Genomic DNA, 22,313 nt, shown 5'->3' on the forward strand with positions numbered 1-22,313 from the left:
AGCACTGCTCTAGTATGGAGCAGGTAATCACAGTAATCTTTTTTTTTTTTTTTTCTCTCTCTCTCTTTCTTACACTTTTGTTAAACATAATTGCTGAATTTGCAAGGAAGTGTAATGTTCTGGTGGCAGTTTCAGGGAAGATGGTGAAGAGCTAATGCGATTTTTAATTCAATTTGTTTCCAGTGTAAAATGATCTTGTTCTGAGATCCAGTTTAACCTGTTGTGAAGGAAAGAGTGAATATAGATTAGCATATATATGCAAGGAAATGAATATAAAAGGGAAATAAAGAGTAGATGTTTATGACAGTACTGAAACACAATTTTCAATTTGACCAAATACAATGTGCCTAGATTTGATTATGTAGTAGTTTTGGGTAATTTACCTATACTAGTAAGAACGCATGTCTTCTTGCATTCGCCCTCAGTATCAAAGCGGTTCTCGTTGCCCCCACAGCCTCCATACCAGAACTGGGCACAGGAGTTTGCCTGTTTGTCATAGTACCAGCGGATGATGTATGCTCGGCACGTTCCCTGGCTCAGAACAAGGGAGCAACGAGGGTCCAGAGAAGCTGCACACAATAAATTATGTACAGGGAACATAAGTCAGCATAGATTCAATGTGTAAGTTAGTTGAACATGAACCCTTTCACATTTCCACATTTTTACATTCAGTGCAGTTTTTTTGTACAAACACAACAATTGCACTTGGGTATGGACAAGACATATGGTGGTCTTGGTTTATATGACATCAACACGTATGAATGCATGCTACAGAGTTTGAACATGGTATTACTACTAGCTACCAATAAAATCTTTGCATGTTTATGTACAATCATACATATAACTTATTTATTTTATTATTACCTGAGACTACAACAGGGCGGGGCTGGGGCTGGGGCTGGGGCTTTACATTCACTGAAGAAGTCGATATAACAGATCCTGATGAGGAAGAGGAGGGCAATTTTGATGATGATGATGATGATGAAGGTAGTGATGATATGCTGGTAAGAGATGGGGTGCTGATCTCAGGCCGTAAAGGTTGTACAGGTGGAACAGATTTCGTGACATCAGTTGCTTTGTGGTTATCTTGTGGACTCTTCTCTGAATCAATCTGGGGATAAAAAAACAAACAAAAAAAAAGATGAAAAATAAAACCAGATCAGAGTTAGAAACTTAATTTAATCCAAGGATTCAATACAATATAATAGTGAAACATTATCAACAATATTTAGATCTATTTATTTTTTACATTTGTATTTCACAGTAAGTCATATTTTTCAATACTATACAAACCGTTCCACTGAAAGGAGCAGGGTTGATCTTTGCTTCAGAGTAAGGAACCCTCCTGTCAATTTGTTCTACATGATGTCTCCCATAGCCATTGTTCTCGTGTAAGACATTGTTGTTATTTTCGTAGCCATTATGCTTGTATCCGTTGTGTCCGTTGCCATTGGTAATGCGATTGTAGATAAGTGCTCCATTCTCATCCTCACAAAACTGATTTACAAGTTTAGACTCCAAAGCTGCAGAGGAGACACAATACTGCATGTATCAGAAAATGACACTAAGCTACAATTATAACTATACGAAGAATGATCTTATAATGAAATAAAACATGTTGATTAGTTCATTAGGAGATTGTACTAAAAACAGAATGTTGTCTTTGAGACTTTCTGCCACTGTTAAAATCTTTGAAATATATATTTTTTTAAAAGCCATAAGCATCAAAATGATAAAACTGTTAATCCACATACTTATAAACTCACACTCACCAGGCAAGGTGTTAAAGTCATCAATGAGGTACATGTGCTCACTGTCTGGGTCTGAAGCAATGAGATTAAGCTCCCTGAGAAATTCAGACTGTGTAGGGTCTGATGTGTTAACAATTCCTAGAGCATACATTTCAATGTTAGCAGCATGGGCCTCCCGCACTGCCATGTCCAGCTTCACAGGCTCTCTCTTGTCTGCCTGTCCATCAGTGATGACGATGGCCACTTTGCGGACTCCATTGCGGGCGCTATAAAAAGCCTCTTGAGTAGCCTTTCGAATAGCAGTACCAGTGTACGTTCCCTCACCCATGTAAGGAATCTTCCTGATAGCCTGCTTGACATCCTGCTTGGTCATGTAGCGTACCAAGTTAAATTCCAGATGGACTTCCAGGCTGTATAAGACGAGGCCGATGCGCGTGGCATTGCGGCCTACTGTGACGCGATCCACTAGTGCTATGACGAAGTCTTTTATGATTTCAAAGTTTTCAGGACCGACACTTTCAGAGCTGTCAATAACAAACACCAGCTCCATAGGCCTCTCCTTACATCTAATGCCACATCCTAGAAATAGGAGTAATGCATACAAAGCACAAAATTTTAGGTCAGATAATGCAAAGACATTCTCTCTGTAAGATATCCTGTTTCACCTGTGTGAGTTATTTTACTTACCACAGATCTCTTTGATCAGCTTAATGATGTCCTCTCTCTGGAAAGTAATGTCAGATAATCAGACATGAATTACAATGCCTCTCAAAAGTATGGAAACACCTAGACTTTTATTGTTTTTGAGATAAAGGCATGTTCCCTTAGTTTATATGCAACAAATTAGGTGAAAGGCAAAAACACAAGAATTGGACAGTGAATGACAGGAAGAAAGTTCATTGGACAGATCAATCTAACAGAAGAACTTATGTACAGGGGAGAAGTACATGTCAGAACCTTGTCCTTGTCTTGAACCTATGTCTAAAAAACCTTGAAACCTTGACATTCTAGGTGACAAAGGTATGCTTTTCTACGCTTTTGTAATGTCTGTATGCCCCACTCTCTCTTTCGCTTCTTTTTTATATCTGTTTCATGATTGTTTATTATTATAAAGAGGGGAAAAAAACAAGACTAATGATTTGGGTTTTTTTGCACATATTTCGGGATTTGTTCTTTTGCACAATATTCTGTCCACATCTTTCTGCCACTGTACACTTTATTTTGATTGCTGCTATTGTTGAATTGCACAATTCTGTTTACATTTTTCTGCTACTGTGCACCTTATTTTGTTACGACAGGTTTACTGGCGGAGCTATTTTGTGTTTTGTGTATTGTCCTGCACTGTCCTGTGTTGTCTTGCACTGTCTTGTGATGTCTTTTGCACTGTTTGCACCAGTTGCACACATGCACTTTATGTGGCGAGGATCTTTCCACTAGTTCTTGGCCCTGTGTTTTTCTGTTTCTGTGATTGTTGTTTTATGTTGTTTTATGTAGCACCTGGGTTCTGGAGCAACGTTGTTTCATTTCACTGTGTACTGCATCAGCTATATATGGTTAAAATGACAATAAAAGCTTCTTGACTTCTTGACTTGGCTTGGTTGTTCTGGAGCAGGGAACGTTATCAACTTATGAAAGGAGAGGAATACTGAACCAAATTGGCAATCACTCCATAATCCAATGGCATGCAATTCCATCTGGACTGTGGCTAGTTAGAACCAACTTCTTTATGCAACAAGACAATGACTTAAAGCCAGAGGTGGCAAAAGTGCACACATCCTTCACTTAGTAGAAGTACAGATACTAAAAAAAAAAGACTCTGGTAAAAGTTAAAGTACTGACTATACTCAAGTATAAGTAAATAAGTTTGGGCTCTGACATTTACTTAAGTAAAAAGTAGCCTTTACTACTACCCGTTTAAGTGTCACGCTGGTATCTGGATGTCAAATCATATTCTTATTAGGGCTGTCGATCGATTTAAATATTTAATCGTGATTAATAATATTTTTTTCATGAGTTAACTCACGATTAATCACAACTTAATTGCACATTTTTTTTATCTGTTCTAAATGTACCTTTTTAATACTGTAATCAACATGGGCATTGACAAATATTTATGCTTTGTGCAAATGTATGTTTATTATAAGTAAAACAATACTCAACAGAGAGCATGAACACAAAATATTGTTGTAAATGTTTTAAAATGTGTTTTGAATTACGTAAATCATAAGGTACCAAACGGAACCTTTGCTATGTTTCAGCATGGACGTTAATGAGGTGATACTGAAGAAACTGTACCTCTTCTAACTTTCATACAGATTACATAATCAGGGAATATTTGTATTTGATTTGACATTTCGAGCTACCTATTCATATATTAAATATTTCTGTGAGGCAAATAACCTGAGATTCAGGTTGTGTTATTTGTCTGTGAAGAGAGATTTTGCAGAGCATTTTTATGTGTATGCAAATAAAAGCACACCCTTTACAAATTTGAATGATGTATTGCTCTCATCTATACAACCAAAAAAAGACAGAGTGATTTAAATCTGTTTAGGCGTTATGAGGAAAAAAATGGCAAAAACGCGTCGGTGCGTTTGTCGACCCCAGAGGGTACACTGTGTGCATCATGGCATATTTTGGTGCTGATTTGTGACTTGGCACATCAATTAAGTTGGTTTTATTTATATATTTTTATAAGGACATCATAAATAACGTGTTTGCGTTGAAGGTTTTGATTTTGCCTTTTATATATATATATATATATATATATATATATATATATATATATATATATATATATATATATATATATATATATATATATATTATAAAAAATTGTCCAACAGAAATGCTTGCTGCCTTAATCACGTGCTAATAATAACTTGTGCTGTTAAAATTAACTGCATTAACGGGTTTTGACAGCCATAATTAATATATTAATACAAAAACGAATTTCAAATTTTGTTACCTAAGGAATGAAACCAGGCTGAATAGCCATAATATAGAACACAAGCAGAGAAAAGATGATGATGATGATCAGGAGTGCCTCTATTCTCAGTCATGTTAACATCGCTACTCCCTCTGTCTCATCCATGTTTGTCCCGTATTTCTTGTTGCCTTCTGCCTTGTTCATTCTTAGCTTCATAAACTAGCCTTCATCTGTGGTGTGTGAGAGCCAGGAAATGTTACACCAGATTGAAAAAGCCACACAAAGACAAGAAATAGGTTGATGAGCTGAAAACAGCACGCAATGAGAAAATATTTTTTACATTTCACCAAGTAGATTAAAACTAAAGTAACGAACCTGGTTTGGAAATGTAAAAAGTAGAAAGTACAGATAATAAATAGTGAAGTAAAGTACTGATACCAGATAAATCTACGTAATTTGAGTAACGAAGTATTTGTACTTTGTTACTTCCCGCCTCTTCTCAAAGCAAATGTCCAAGCTCTGTCCAAGCGTTATTTAGAGAGCAAATGGTTATTGGTTATAACGGATGGAGATTAAATGGACTGCCCAGCCACTGGAATTAAACCACTCTGTGGGGAACTGGATCGCAAGGTCAAAAAGGTTTTACAAGTTTTACAATAGGCATAGCAAAGTAGATGATGATGATGCTTTAGAGAAGGAGGACTTTTCCATGAGAATAAACTTTAATATCTGTACATTTATATACTTGTTTGATAAAGTAAATCATAAAAACTAAACAAAAGGAACATGTATGTGTTTATCAATATATTCAATACTAGGTGTTTCCAAACTTTTGAAAGGCAATGTAATTTCAAATAAAAAAGCAGCCACTGAATGGAAAAATCTAATACACTTGAATGAGGACAGTTCAGTTGGATTCTCTGTGAATTGAGCTGTTCAAAGATTGAACTTGCCTTAACCTTAAATTTAAATTTGAAAATGTAAATGTTATAAATGTGACAAATGTGACCTATGATCTATGAAGTGTGAGACAATGTTGAAAAGAACTTTTAAATAATTTTTAATTATTTACGTTTTATTTTTAATGCTTGAGCATCATGTGAAAGTACACTTCAAATGACACTTCAACTTTGTGAACGATGTTGACTCAACACCCATATTTTTTCACTTATATTATGCCCCTATGTAAATATTTTAACACATCAAATTTTATTAGTGGATTCATTAAAAAACTTACTGTAAGGCCCATCTCGCCTTTTTCTCCAGGCCGTCCCTATGATAGTTACAGAAATAAAAGCTTTTGTCAGCAGAGAAACAGCATTTTATAATTCTTAATACATTCATCAATTCAGGACACACTAAATAATATTAAATGTGGTGGAGTAATATAGTATCTAGATTTTAAACTGAATTAAGCAAAGTAAATGTACAGTATTTAATTTTCTGACTCACAGATTGTCCAGGGAGTCCAGGGTCACCAAAATCTCCTTTAATGCCTTTCATTCCTCTCTCACCCTGCAAGCCTCGATCACCCTGGAGGAGAAAGGGATGAAGAAGTAATCAAGCAGGAGAAGAAGGCACATTTGAAAATTGTTCGATTACAGTGGCATAAAAATGTTGCCTACCAATGCACATGTAGAATAACTAGATAAACAGACACTTTACCTTAACACCTGTGAGTCCCTCCCCTGGTGGTCCTCTTGGTCCAGTGACACCCAGTGGTCCCTGATCTCCCTGAATCATTTACACGGCAAAATATTAAGCTGATTCACTGGGATAACCTTTAATCAGTGTTACAAAGAGCAAAATTTCAAGATCAGAAAAATTTTATGAACTTACTTTGTGGCCTTGAATGCCTTCCCCTGGGGGCCCGGCTGGTCCTGGTAGTCCTGGCCTTCCTATGTTGCCCTTAAACAGCAGGACGACAGGGTTAATTAAAGAAACACAGATAGTTTGTCTTAGTCAGCTACCATAGAAACTAAGAAACTTAACCCACACATTTACTTCAAAGATATACATTCTTATTATCTGGACATGTAGGATAATATAGAGTTGTTGTCTGAGAGTCTCATTACTGCTGACCATGGGGTAGATATATACAGGCCCATAAACTGAGCTACAACTGTGTTGTCAAACAATTCATGTTGTAATCAATTGTGGACTGTGACACAGATTTTATTGTTAGAAACATTTACTACATTCTTGTAAACACAACTCTTTGACTTCACAAGCTCTCAAAAGCTATAATGGCAAGACTTACACTTTCCCCTTCCACGATGACTTTAATTGGGGCATTGGACCAAATCTTTGTATGACTTGATAGAATAATAGAACTTTGACTGCTCTAAAAATCACTAAAATGCAATGCAACTGGAATTTTGTAGGATAATTTAGCATAGCAAAGCAGCTAGAGCACCACAAACTCTAGCAGGAACTCTAGTCTAGTGCATTTCTACTTGGGTGTGTGAAAGCAAAATGTAAACATGATTGTGGGCTTACCGGAGGGCCTTGAATCCCTTCACCTGGTGGGCCTGGTAAACCTGGTAAACCTCGAAAACCAACGTCACCCTGAAACAAGTATATTAAGCTGAATTTATTTAACCCACATCATGCATTTCTCTTTAGAATACTTATTTGAAAATAAGCTGTGGTCTACCTTTGGACCAGGAAAGCCAATGCCCTCAGGTCCTGGCTCCCCAGGCAGACCTGGGAGACCAGAAGGACCCTGCAAAATGCAAATAATTTTAAGTGACAGGTATGTAAACTTTCTGGTGGTCTAGTGCTCTTTGTGTGTACTAATATACCCACCACTGGTCCAGGAAATCCTTCACCTTTTGGCCCAAATGGCCCAGGAGGTCCAGGACTGCCTCGGTCACCCTAAAGTATCAAGAGTACAGCAAACATGAATATGTGTGTGCTTTATTTGGAGTATTTTAGAGTATATTACATACCTTTGGACCTGGGAGCCCATAACCTGTTTCTCCAATTGGTCCAGAAGGACCAGCTGGCCCCACATCACCCTAAAGAAACATAGAGATGAAGTCATAATGTCATTCTTTTAATGTGCTTCATATCTGGGTATGATGAAGTGCTGGCACAATGGTTCTTTCCATTGGCAATATGCCTTTGCAATAAACTTTTTCCAGAATATGTGGCATGGTTTGGCAATTTGCCTTTGTTACCTTTGGTCCTGCAATAGCTCGCCCGGGAAGTCCTGGCATGCCCAATCGTCCTGGTGTTCCCGGCTCTCCCTACAAAGACAACAATTAAAGTTGAAGCACAGCATTATCTTCATTCAAACAAGATTAGCAGCTACAAGCTGTTTTTTTTTTACATCATAGTGTCATTGGATAAAGATTAAACACCTGTGGAAATAGACTGATGCTGAGTAGGGGGTCATTTTGGACAGTGATGACATGTATACTGACAGTTGCTTCTCACCTTGGCACCTGAAGGGCCTGAAATTCCATGTGGGCCTGGTAATCCTCTGACACCCCGCTGGCCCTGGTCTCCCTGGTAGAAAGAGTAAATATTATTTGACTCAAATATTATATATATATATATATATATATATATATATATATATATATATATATATATATATATATATATATATATATATATATATATATATGTTTTTTTTTTGTTTGTTTGTTTTTTTCAAGATTTTATAATAAATCTAGTGTAACAACAATTATTGTCAAATGATGAACCTTTTCTCCTTGTGTGCCAATTCCTGCTGCACCTTCAGGTCCTCTCAGGCCTGTTAATCCAGGCTCTCCCTAATAAAGGTAAAGATAGGTAAAGAGTACATTGCTTAATCTGAAAGGTACATTAACTAATATATTGATGTGTTAAATTAAATACAAATTGTCTGCTCTACCTTTTGACCTGGAGCGCCATCCTCTCCAGGAAGTCCTGGTAAACCTGCCAGTCCCCCTGCACCAGGCTCACCCTTGTGAAATAAAAAAAATATGTTTGTACATTCACTTCTCTACAAATCAACAAAAACAAGCCCTAAAACCATTATATTTTCTCTGCATTATGGTGTTTAATTACTTAATAAAATGAAAAATTAGCATAATGGAACCTTTGGTCCAGATTCTCCAATTCCTCTCTCTCCTGGGCTGCCAATCTCTCCTGGTAATCCTTGTTCACCCTAAAATATGATGCAAATTAATAATAAAAATTATATTTAATACAGCTTCCCGTGGGCTCACCACCTGCAGGAGGGACCGTAAGGGACGGTGCTGTGAGGATTGGGCAGCAGTCGAAGGCGAGGGCCTGCTTAGACTGCTGCCCCCGCGACCCGAATTACGGATAAGCGGGAGAAAATGAATGAATGAATATTTAATACAGTTGAAATGCAGGTTAAAATGTGGACCACAAGTAATGATCATATATAGTGTGTAATCAGTAACACTAACCTTTGGTCCTGGAAGACCCTCTCCTGGTAGCCCTCTTCCTCCTGGAGGCCCTCTTGGACCCTCCACACCCTGTTTATGAATGAAATTGTAATGATGTTTTAAAATATTTTATTCAGAAGTAATAGTAATGCTAAGAGTTAATATTTCCTGAAATATTTTACCCTGAAATTCCTGTTTTGGGTCTATATAGATGATTGCAAATCTTAGTAAAAATAGATACATCTAAATTATATGAAGTAAATGATCATGCAAATCAAACATGGTTCTATGACTCCCATTAGAAGATACTAATGCTTAATCCTTTTTCATGATATTGACAACACTTACTAAAAAATGCAATTTAAATAATCAGTAAATTAAATCCTAATATTTTTCCCCTCCACAAAAAAATTAAAGATGAGTAGGGTTTTTTAGTACACCTGTTAGATTAGATTAGATTAGATTAGATTAGATTCAACTTTATTGTCATTACACATGTACAAGTACAAGTCAACGAAATGCAGTTTGGGTCTAACCAGAGTGCAATAACAGCAAGTGCAGGATATACAGTGTTTACATGATTTACTTAGTTAAATAGAATGGTAATATAGACTATAAACAGTAATTTAAAGATGTATATGTACTATAAATGTAGAATACAGATGAATATATATGTACTAAGAACATAATATACAGATTAATATATATGTACTATGAATACAATTACAGATGAATATGAATATATATGTACTATGAAAAATAATATACAGATGAATATATATATGTATTGTGAACATGATATGCGGATGCCTATTACTATACACAGAGATTTACTGAAGGATGTGAACGGTGAACATAATATATTGCTTTAATATATATATATAAATTACTATAAACAGAGAACGGGTATATATACATTGGTAATAAGTTAATGGTGAGCAGTGGATAAAATAAAATAAAATAAAATTAAATAAGATAAAATTTTATTAAATTAAAATTTAATTAAATTAAATAAGTGGATGGAGTTAATCATAGTGGAATAAGGAACAATAGTTTATTCATTAGTACTTAAATCACGGTACCTATGAATGAGATTAATGTAAGTCACTATGGATAAGGGAGTCTGCCAAAATACCATAAATATAAATGTAAAAGTACCTTTTCGCCTTGAATGCCAATCCCAGGAAGCCCAACTGGTCCTGAAGGCCCTGCATGCCCAAGCTCACCCTAAACACCGCAAGACAAATAAGTCAGATTTTTCTGTATGATTTTATAGATGACCTTAATAAGTTAAAGTAAATGCTTATTAATGCAAATAATGTGTCATGGTCTTAATGCATATTTCTTATGTAAAATTAACTAAATATTGTAATTATAATACAGGTTGAAAATCTTTTAAGCCTTTCCCATTAGAATTAAAACTTTTTTTACCATCCCATCTGTTAAATCCCATGTCCCTTCCCCCCCCCGCATAGCTAATGCTTTCTCAAAGGACCTTTGCCCATCCTTTATGTACTTCATTACACCTTTTGTTGGGCAAGCATGGTGTATTTGTGTGAACACCATTCATTAGCTGATTTATTTACATCCCACCTTTTCTCCTTTGATTCCAGCGCCTGTTTGTCCCCTTGGGCCCCTTGGTCCATCCGGCCCCCGGTCTCCCTGCCAAACAAAAGCAATGTCATCAGCCCACAGACCTTGACATGCCCCTTTCTCTCTACTGCCATTAAGCCTAAATGACTGCATACTTGCTATTGTCATTAGGTCTTCACAATCATTCCAAGATAATAAAACACCTTTTCCTTTTAGAAAATTTCCCCCAAATCTTGCTAATTGTGACACTGTATTTTTTTAAACTGCTATTGTCTATGTTTCTCTTGGTCACCCACTGATGGAAGCAGTCCAACATTCATTTACTACTGATATGAATGGAACTGAAATAATTTTGATGGGTATATGGATAATATGAGTTTACCAAAACTTTGGTGATATCACAGATATTCATGGGTGCCAAAATATATGACCTTACTATGAAAAGTAATAATAACTGATATATGTAAAACTAACAAAATTTTTTGATGTACAGAATAAGAAATAGGCGAATGCAATGAAACATTTCAACATCATTGCTTATAGAAAAACTTATTTGTTCTTATATGTTTTATATAATTTCAACATTGTGGGGGAAACATTGTGGGGGAAAGATTTGTCTTTTTATTTTCTCTGCATGTTCCAGCATGGAGAATAAAAGTGCAAATAGAGTGAATGAATATGAACTATAGTAGGAAAGGTTAATTGTAGTGCAGACATCTAGAGGTGCTTCACATACATGATTTAAAAAAAAAGCCTGTAAACTTAACTTGGCTCCATATATCTATCTGCTCAACAAATTAAAAAGGCACAAAGTTTAGGAATTACTTTATCAATAATTTTGTATCATATTAATTGTTATTATATATTGTTTTTTGCCATGTAAAATCCTATTTTGGTTGTACGTCAATATAATAAATTAATGATGCTTATTGTTATTAGATAATAATTGTACTTACCTTAGGTCCTGGAAATCCTTCTCCTTGTGGTCCTTTTTCTCCTTGAACACCCTGTGGACCTTGAGGCCCCTGATCATAACATATATTTACAGTTTTACATTATGTGAATTGCATTATCACATTTTTTGCAGAAATCATGTTATAGTTCTGTACTCTTATGGTGCAATAATTTTATTAGCTGTAAATTAGATATGCATTTATTTAATAAAACAGCCTTTCTGATATCTTAAGGAAAAGCGTAAGGTGTATTTGGTAATAGGTTGCTGTATACTCACAGGAGGTCCTGGTTCTCCAATTCCTGTTGGGCCAGGAGGACCATGTCTACCCTGAAATCCCATATCACCCTGTGGATAAATGAACAGAATAACATGATCATATCATGTGTCCATGACTTCATAAATCCAGGTTTTGTTCTAGACTGCATTTTGTAGTGATTGATAGTGCCAGGCCAATTGCCTACAGTAAGTTCTGCAGTGAAGAAATAAAAAAACTTTTTGAAGAAAAATTTTAAAGAATGTGTGAAAGCCTGGGGGTGGGGTTGGACCAGTAAGCTTGCAATTACCATGTATATGTTTTAATAGATTTATCCAATATAATATAAGGTAAGAAAGGAGATTGTCAAGAACTTGGACATGAAATCATAATCTGGTGAAGAAGTGGGTAAAAGTGAGCATGGAAGACACTGACCTTTGGTCCTGGAAGTCCAATCCCAGTTTCACCCTGAAGGCCAGGTGGACCAAGCAAACCACGTTCACCCTGCCGTAGCACAAGATAAGAAATGCATTAAAAATAAGAGTTAACACATGATCTTTGTTGTACTCCAACTCCGATGCAATAATACTATGCAACTGATTTCATTCAGTTTGTCATCTACAGCTCATCTAAATATATAACATAAATTGTTCTAAAATAAGTGGAAAATCTGACTTTACCAGTCAAAAGTATGTAATTAGTCATGTCAAGTCAAGTAATCAAGCCATGTCTTCAGTCAGTTCAAATCTGTTTGCCACTCTGTACAGTGGTAAAGTATTTGGCTTTGTAGATCAGAACAAGTTATAGCTCATCTCTGTCAGACATGATGCCTTGGAGCTAGCATAAACATAAAACAAAAGAAAATCTGGGTGTTAAAATTGTATAGTAAAAGCTGTACAGAAACTTTAAGTAGAGTGTTCAGAAGAAGAAAAAAACTATTAAAACATGTTTTCACTTGATATTTTCCCTCAGTTTTCACCATGTCTGCTGAACCATGGGCCTGTTTTGATGCTTTATTATTTGAATAATGTCCTAACTTTGTTAGCCAACAAAAATGCAATTGTAACTCATTTTAAAGAAGCGTTGCCCCAACATGGCTGTAATCCTTATTCATAATCCTGTGCAAATATTTTTATAGTTGCACCTCCTTTAGATAAGGTATATGATGAGAAACATTTTTTTTCTTTTTTTTTAAGGTTTATTCATGTTTTAGCCTGTTTGGCATACAAAGTAAAATACTATAATTCAATAAGCCCTAAAAAAAAGATCATTGCAAGATCTTCGACTACCTTACATCTCATGTATCTCACCTTCTCTATTCTAATGGTGACTGCATGCTGCTACATGGACAGAAGCCATTAGAATTTTCTTGGCTTCACCTTACTGATGTTACTAAATGTCATAGTTGTCATTTAACCCTTGTAATATGTTAGAAAGCTGCCAACATATTTTGCAAACTTAATTTTGCTTACAATTGCTAATTCAAGTTGAACATCTAACAATAGCACATTTTTCTCGCTCTTAAATTGAACAATGACAACATAATTTGTGTCTGTTTGTGCATGTGCATTAAAATGAATGTTTTGAATACTGAACACTGACAAGGTGCGTGTGCGTCCATATGCATGAATCACATTATGTGATTGTTTTAGTATGTTTCTTACATATATGTTTCCCACATGTGTGGCAAGTGCTTCACCATTTGTCCCACACATCCTTAATGGAAGCAATATTATCATTAGCATGGCGAGCAGCTCTTGTCTCTCGACTGTGAAAGAGGATAACTCTTGACAACACATGAAAGGTCTAAAGTGACATGGTAGCTCTCACAGAAAGCAAGAACCAACAGACCTATGTAAGCAACCAAGTGTGTTTGTCAACCCCCCCCTTCAATGTTTGTCATCTCAAGCAGGATCTTCTAACCAGATTGTGGTATGAACAACTCAAATGCTGTCTCGATAACTTGAAAATGTAGCAGGCTCATTCTGATGATGTTCTCAGTTGGTGCTCTGCCTTGGTTGTCATAAGGGATTGATGACCATAAAATGTCAGTTTTTTTAAAGAGTTCTCTTTGAGCATCTGTGCCATTTGGGCTGTTCTCTTCATCAGATGTGTCTTCTTGTTCAGGATCATACTCCACATAATCCTTATCCTCAAACACATCCTTCTCACTGTCACTTTGTTCTCAGTCCTCACTATTACTTTCATGACCAAAGATATGGTCAATAACCTTACATACACTGAATCAATGAGCTGTCAATGAGGTTACTGACCATATCTTTGGTCATGAAAGTAATAATAAGAACAGAGAGCAAAGTGACAGGGAGGAGGATGTGTCTGAGGATGAGGAGGATTATGATCATGAACAAAAAGTCACATCTGATGAAGAGCACAGCCCAAAGAGACTGGAACTCTTGCTCATGTTGAAATAGACTGATGATGCAGCATGAAACTGATAATACACATGAGCCTTATTTAAAGATAACAATGTTCAGACAATTCTGTTTATATTGTTCACACCACACCCCCCAAAAAAGTATCAATTTTCATATCAATGTGGGTAAAGAAGACAGGGTGGATGAGAGGCGTGTCTGTAAGCTTTGTCTGTAATGTGGGTAGATAAGCCAAATTCGATTTACAGAGAACCCTATAACATTTATATGATTCATGGATGCACAAAACAGTTAATATTCTTGACGGATCAAATTTGACCCATAGCACCACAGATGTCACTTTTATTTATTAAGACTTTCAGAATTTACTAAAATGGTGTCAGTTTAATTTGTCTGGTAAAATAGCTGTGTTAGAGGCTATCATGAAGCCTTGTTCCAACAGAAAGTAAATAGTGGTTTTTAAATCTAATAACTTGAAAACGGGTGAAATTCGACACTAACACAATATAAGGGTTAACATGACTGTTATAAAGACAGCATAAAAAGGTATGTGTTTTGTGCGTAAGAGAATGCGAGTCCCTACTGGGCATGTCACTGGGCAAGATACTTCCGGCAGTTAAATTAGCCACAAAGCCAGACTGCTCAACAAAAAATCCCGGTGCAACCATGTAAAATATGGTCATTTCTGCAGGTTTCCTGTGTCATGTGAACTTCCCCAGGTGTGCATGTTAAAGTAACATCTGTATGCTGTAGGCAGCTGTTGGTGATTAGAAGATACAAACCTTTTTGCCTTGAGGCCCCTCTGGTCCATTGTCACCCTGTGGTCCTGGTAAACCCTGCAGGTAAAATACAAGCAGGTGTGCTTTAATATTATATGTTATAACTTTATATGACTGAAAATTCAATTATGAAAATAAGATAATGATAGCACAATTCACTCATGATGGCAGAGTTGTTGCCTGGCTTTGATTTACTGCAGTAAATCGGGCATGTTACTAGATTTTACTGTTTGGTACCTCAAATGTAATTGGTCTGATGTGTCATAATGGCTTTGCTTTCACCCACCTGCAAACCTCTGGTTCCTCTTGTACCAACAGGACCCTCAGGACCCTAGAGGGTCATTTAATAGCAGATTAAGAAACAACTGAAATTGTACTTAAGAAGTATGTTTAACATTTAAAATAGAAAAATTAACACAATAAACCTCCATATGTATACCTACCCTGTCACCCTTGATTCCTGGTGTGCCACAGTCACCTCTGTCTCCCTGTGTTCAGATAAGATAATGTAAAAGTGACGTATAAATATAGAACTTTAGCTCCTTATAGTCTCAGGTTATTATGGAGGTATACATCTATTATAAAGGTATACAAAGTACTACTAACTGTTCTAAATTACATTGGAAACATTTAGGAAAATAAATTAATACAAGAGTAAGGAATGTGTATCTGGACATGTCCTGAGAAAATATTAGGTTAAAAAAAGAAAAGAAAAATATTATCAGCATACCTTATCTCCTTTGTAGCCAGGCTTACCCTATAACAAAAAGAATGAAAGGAATTAATAAAAAGATGTTTGTATTAGCTTATGTATTAACCCACATTTTGTATTAACTGGTTGGCTCTATATAAACAGTATGCAACATCAGGAAAATGCTGATAACGGTGCTACTTGGCATAAACTTATTCTGAGCCAGTCCAGACTCATCCTGACATTTCTGGCATACTCACCTCTGAGCCATCACGACCAGGAAGTCCACTCAACCCACTTTCACCCTGGAAGGACATGATAATAATTCAATAAATTAAGATTTAAACCTTTTTCAGGCCTGTACTACTTTTCATGTAGACCTATGTACAAGGCACTTTATTGGCTTGCATTGTGTAAAATCAGCTTCTATATCTTTATATTATATAAATATGAATTGAATTACAAAAAATGACGAGGTGACTTTTCTGATTGTTCCAACAGCAAGCCATATATTATATAACACATTTTTTCCTCTGACATAATTTGTGTCACTTCCATCTGAGGAATGTAAGCTATGTAACAATTTAAGGAAATAGCCCCGTTGCCTTTACATGCACACACATACACCATCAAATATGACACAGAGACATATGTTGATTAGAGGGTTTCTGACCTTTTGACCTTTAGGCCCAAGGGCACCATCTTCACCTGGTCTGCCTTTTTTTCCCTGTAAAATTATTTGGTGTTATTGGAAGGCAATGCAGACATTACATATGTCTCAGCTACCCATTAGAAGAAAAAAAAATCTAGTGATATCATGTCTTACTGAAATAATGCCAAAAGCAGAATGAAGAAATATTGTATAGTTCTATAGCTATAGGCAACTAAAGAAAATATTTGGAAACCTACCCACCCAGTACCTGTGGGCGGTAAAAAAAAAAAGAGAATAAAAGAAATATGCATTTATATAGGTAATGCTTTGTGTCTGTGTGTACTACATATCCCACGCAATGTGTGTCTTTCAGCAGAAAGCTGATCTGCATGAGAGCAATTACAAAGGTTAGAATGTTTGGAATCTTCACAAAGTGAAAGCACCTGGATAATGATGAGTTTGCTGCCAGACATCTAGTACTCACACATTACCTACTCTGTGATCTCCTGTCGCTTCAAGGTGAAAGGATCATGTTCAACCTCCACAATATTGAAAGCCACATGAACATACTGTATTCACCTTTATATATATATATATCTCACACTCTGTGATTGTGGTCAGATAATAAACGTTAGGGGGAAAGATGGTTCTTGATGTTATTAATGGCTAAACACAGAAAAGTTTTCTATTTTCTATCGTTAACCGAACCAAGACTTCCTGGACAATGAGACTTCAACACATCGTTTTTAGTTAAATGTTGCTTCTTAATCACAACGATTCTTTAAATGTAGTTTAATAGGTACACTCTTACTGTTTTTAGATTTGAAGTCTTAAAAGTCCTAAAATTATAGACCAAAAATGTTTAAATAATAATAATAATAATAATAATAATAATAATAATAATAATAATAATAATAATAATAATATAAAGAATCTTTGTACAATGCATACATGACTGTGAGCTGTCAATGCAAGTATACGAATATATCAGTTTACGTTTTGTTTATCCTTCTGCTAACTTGGAAAGTGTTCTAACTATAACACATTAATAATAATAATAATAATCACAATAATAATAGTAACAATACATAGACAAAAGTGGCTCCTTTTTAGTAAAATATATAAGGTAATATATTTGATATTCTGATCCTAATGAAGCTAAAGTGAAAAATAAAGAATTAAAACTCAAACTTCAATTATATCTATTTTTTTATTCTACTTTTATATTCATTATATTAATCAATTATGTTTTATTATTATTGATGTTATTATTATTATTATTATTATTATTATTATTATTATTATTATTATTATTATTATTATTATTTTCAAATAATAAAATAACTTAGACTATAGTTTCCAAAGTTTAAAAATGAAAATACTCACTGCTGGGCCACTAGGTCCTCTCTCACCCTTCTCACATGCACATTTCTGAGACACAGGGCACTTTTAAAAAGAAAAAAAAAAATGTTTAAAATTGTTTAAAATTATATAAAAGAAAGGGTACTTATAATTCAATAATAGGCAAAGGATTACTTACCCCATCTTCTGCTAGTTGAGCCTGTAAGGAGGTAAAGAGAAACAAAAAAGATATTTTAGTTATATACAATTTATATAGAGAAGCTGATTGACAATGTTAGGATGTATAACAGTACCATGCAAAACATATTTCAACACTGCCAGGATATTAACAATACTAGAACCCCAAACTATTACTGAATCCCTAAATCATATCTCATAATCCTACACATTATTTTGGTATTACCCTGACTCACATGATCATTGCCAAAAGCCTGGTAAGTGAAATGTCTTTAAAATACTTTAATTGATATTGCCCCATTGCGTTTGTGCATCAGACAATTCTATTTTAAGTTCTTATTTTTCCTGTCTTCTCATTAAATAGAAACTGCAATTAAAAAGATAGAATGGGACAAACACATGAAAGAAAGTGAATACACTGAACATCTGCTGGTTAATCCAACCGAGGGGAATGCCAAGTGGATCACTTTAAGACTTTAAGACAAGTGCTGACAGTTTTTGGCATGATTTGAGGAAATACCAGAGAAGAACGGATGACAGGATAACTGTTTACAGCAAACATAAATATAGCTAACATTTTTTGTGCATCTGTTCAAATGCAACCTGCAGACAAATTGGGTTTAAAGAGTGTAAAGAATTTTGCCTGACTTTCGAGCTGATTTACAAAAATAAACATATGTCAATATAGTAGCAATAAAAGTTTAACCATTTTGTTTAAGAGCACATTTAAAGAAAATTTATGAGATATGCCTAATTTATGGATTTAAAGACTTCCTAGTGTTCTATATCTTATTTCGAATTGCACTTTAAAAGTTAATGTGAAATGTAGCACACACTAAACATCTATCTGCTGATGATAAGTGATGAAAATGTGTTCTGAATTTCAAAGGTAATGTACTTCATCAAACACTTTTGTGACATCACTGGAGGGCATTCTGCTTTGGCAGCCCTGACTAAAAAGGAAAAAGCTTTAAAAAGTGCCATATTAATACATACAATCTCACTAAGGATCTTCTCATTAATGTGTAGATCCTGAAGGTTATGGAGGAAGCGAGAGGGAGGTGTACTGGCTAGCAGCCTCAAACGGGCAATGTTTGCAGGCTCATTGGCAGTGTGCGTAATGCCGATGGTGAAGAATGTCACTCCCTGGTTCTTGGCATCAGCTACGGCAGAGAAGATGTCAGGATTCCTTGGATGGGAGACTCCTTCTGTAAGAAGCAGTGCGATTTTGATGCCACCTGTTTTGGACTCCTCAGAAAAGATCTTTGTCATGTTGGTAATGGCATAGGTAGTATAGGTGCCGTGGCCGATATAGCCCATGGGAGCAATGCTGCTTTTGAAGTTCTCAGTGCCCTGCCATTGTCTGAACGTTTGCTCTATGATGACATGGCTGCTGTACTGGAGCAACGACACTCTCCAACTCAATTTCCGCCCATTGTTTAAACGGATGCTCTGCAGGCTATCGACAATGTCCATTGCAAACTTCTTCTCTTGCTGGTGATGGCCCTTGGCACTCTCTGAGCTGTCCACAAGGAAGGCCAATTCAAGACCACAGTCTTCATCAACGATAGATGCTGTTAAACAGAATGAAAAGGAATTGCACATTTTATGTGTATTTCTGTAATAATAGATAGCTTTACCGTGCACTCTAGTTCCCTTACCTGCTACCTAAATCACAATTTACAGATCATCTGCAATTTTACGTTTTGGATTATTCTAGACAACACAAGTTTTAACTCTTATCTTGACCCTGACCAGGATTTAGTACTTGGCTGTGACTGTTCAATAAAACAGATAATCTCATTATGGATAGGCAAATATATATTGCCATAACTGGCTATAACAAGACTATAAGGACACAGAGGTCTAATATAAGAAATAATGACCAGTGTGAGAAGCAAAACGAGAAAGAAAATTGTATACCAAAACCCTATAGTGGTGGTTATCTGGTTCTCTTTATTTGTTCTGACTGTAGAATATTTTCAAATGCTGGAGATTACATTACTGTCAGTATTTAAAATATAATTAATATTTACCCCTAATTAATTAATAAATGTAAAGAATTAATTAAGTCTTACCTTTATCATATTTCAGGACATTTGTTGTTTGACCATTCACCTTGGTTCTCTTCTCGCCTGTTCTTTCTTCATAATAATCCTGTGTCCACACCCCTAGTAGTCCTGCCAGCAAGAGGAGCCAGCTCAGCCACTGACCCATGGCTCACACGCCTGCAACAACATAAACTGCTCAGTCCCCATATGTTTCAAAATCATATCTATTAAGGGAATATTTTGTGTATTACTTTGAAACATCACACTTTACTCTTTAATCAAGCCTTCTTACATTTGTTTTCATATTTCCAGTAATGACTATATTTTAATGGACTGGAAAGAAAACATTGTTAGATGAAACATACATTTCTACTCAGCCTATAAAAGTAAAATATGGTGCCACACAAGCTTAAACCCCCTTTGTATTCCTTCTCTATATCCAACCCTTTACCCAATCCCTTCAACATATAATTTGCAAACATAATGTTGATTTTCATTTCTCTGCTGGTGTATCTAGGTGTAGAATCATGGGTTTGCAAGAACAAAAACTGTCAAAACTGTGTATGAATCCGAAAATCTAAATGTGTATTGGGCACTTTCTGTAATTTGGTTAGTGTTTTCATAATTCAGTGTGATTGCCAAAAGTTACACCGTCTGGTGTGGTTCAAATGTTGTCATAGGTAAAAACAATAAATAAAAAATACAAAAAAGGCTAAACTTACATGTTACTGAGACAAATATTTTGTTTTATATAGAGAGAATGCTTATTATGCTTCTACTCTTCTACACTTTATCCCATCCTACTGCTACTGGGACAGTTTTTCTACTGCATCTTCGCTAGTAAGGTCATTCTAACAATTAACTAGTCAGCCTAAGTGATAATAAATGTATTCACTATTGTTCTGTAGTCCTGCATTCTTTTATGTATTTATTGTATTTCTATTACTTGTCTAATACTGTTATGTATTTGCAGTTTATGTTATCTTGTGTACCATGCTGCCACATTACCTGATATTGCCCCATGGTCCTATAGAAATGTTTTTTTTTTTGTTTCATTCCAATGACAATAAAATCCACTTGATTCAACACTAGTATGTATATATATATATATATATATATATATATATATATATATATATTCTATTTTTGCTACAGCAGCTGGCAACGTTTCCTTCTCTTTTTTGAAATAAATTTGTTCCAGTCTTATTCAATATATACAGCACTGACTCCAATGTCATGCTTATTTTACTAAGAACTTGACATCTTTTTTTTGTGTTGTATACCATGATGATCTTATATAGATATAAAATATTGAAACAATATTGCCAATATTTTGTGTCTAAAGATTTATACTGTATGTTTAACAATTGTTTAGCTGGGGCTAGTTACAGTTTAATGAAGTGTCATAAAGTTTATAATATTATGGTTGTAATATTTAAATTTGAGGCCAAAAGGAATTAAAGAATGTAAATAAGGGTTCTTCTTCTTTTTCTTTTTCTTTTTCTTCTTCTTCTTCTTCTTCTTTTTATTATTATTAAGTTAGGGAGTACAGAGTACAGAAACAGTATTGAAGTACAGCAAAAAGGAAAAAAATGGTGCACAAACATTGTCTTTCATTGTCATGAAATTGGTTTCCATGGTACCACTTTGGCATGCAAAGCAAAACACATAGCAGTGCAATATAGAGTGTAAAGTGCAACATACTTTATAAATAAAGATTTATAGAATTCTACACTTAAACAAGCAAAAATACAAACTTTCATCTTACAACACAACAATTTTGATAAGAACTCATGTATTAATAGTAATAATAATTTTTATTTTATTATAATATTATTATAAATGCAGTTACCCAATCTGTCTAGTCTGTAAAGCTCCTTGATGATGATTATCTGTCCAGGTGTGTTCTGTGTCCCTGTGTAAAGGCCACCCGTGAGAAGATCAACTACACCATCAATTCCAGTCAGTTTTGTGAGTGTGCTGAAGTGGTGGGCATCTTAAAGCTGGGCTGGTGAATAAGATCCTACTGCTTTCAGTCCTTCTTTTAAAGAGAGGAGGGATCTTTATATGGGCTTATCCAAAACTCCCACTTAGCCCATGGCTATGGAGGAGGGGAGAAGAGGAGAGGTCAAAATGCCGACTTTGTCTTTGGATTTGCAAAGTAGACAATGTTGTTTTAAATACATCAGATTCATAGGTGATACAAAATATGTAATTTAAAATACTGGTTATTTATAAGTTATAAAACCTTTCTTACCATGTGGCTTTTTTGCAGCAGCAGCAGCAGCAGCAGCAGCAGCAGCAGCAGCAGCAGCAGCAGC

General features: G+C 35.3%; 1 protein-coding gene across 2 annotated transcripts; it reads right to left on the reverse strand.

The window, feature by feature from the left end:
- Positions 1-59: 59 nt before the first annotated feature.
- Positions 60-22,032, reverse strand: col28a2a (collagen, type XXVIII, alpha 2a). 2 transcript variants are annotated; one of them, XM_083537917.1, is made up of 36 exons: positions 21,845-22,032; positions 20,020-20,169; positions 18,938-19,515; positions 17,943-17,963; positions 17,789-17,848; positions 16,424-16,477; positions 16,011-16,055; positions 15,790-15,816; positions 15,503-15,547; positions 15,346-15,390; positions 15,063-15,116; positions 12,323-12,391; positions 11,911-11,979; positions 11,636-11,704; positions 10,680-10,748; positions 10,245-10,313; positions 9,108-9,176; positions 8,771-8,839; positions 8,564-8,635; positions 8,394-8,462; positions 8,122-8,193; positions 7,863-7,931; positions 7,632-7,700; positions 7,489-7,557; positions 7,337-7,405; positions 7,180-7,248; positions 6,520-6,588; positions 6,346-6,414; positions 6,133-6,213; positions 5,918-5,953; positions 2,439-2,475; positions 1,773-2,330; positions 1,294-1,523; positions 865-1,111; positions 384-569; positions 60-217 (listed from the first exon to the last, which is right to left on the reverse strand). In XM_083537917.1, the coding sequence occupies exons 2-36, from the start codon at positions 20,156-20,158 to the stop codon at positions 213-215; spliced, it is 3,627 nt and encodes a 1,208-aa protein (XP_083394043.1). In that variant the 5' UTR covers positions 20,159-20,169; positions 21,845-22,032; the 3' UTR covers positions 60-212. The 2 variants fall into 2 exon arrangements, with proteins under 2 accessions (XP_083394043.1, XP_083394042.1); XM_083537916.1 differs by having other exon boundaries at positions 60-220; positions 21,845-22,031.
- Between the last annotated feature and the right edge of the window lie 281 nt (positions 22,033-22,313).

This window comes from Silurus aristotelis (assembly GCF_946808225.1).
Source record: "Silurus aristotelis genome assembly, chromosome: 3".
NCBI lineage: Eukaryota > Metazoa > Chordata > Actinopteri > Siluriformes > Siluridae > Silurus > Silurus aristotelis.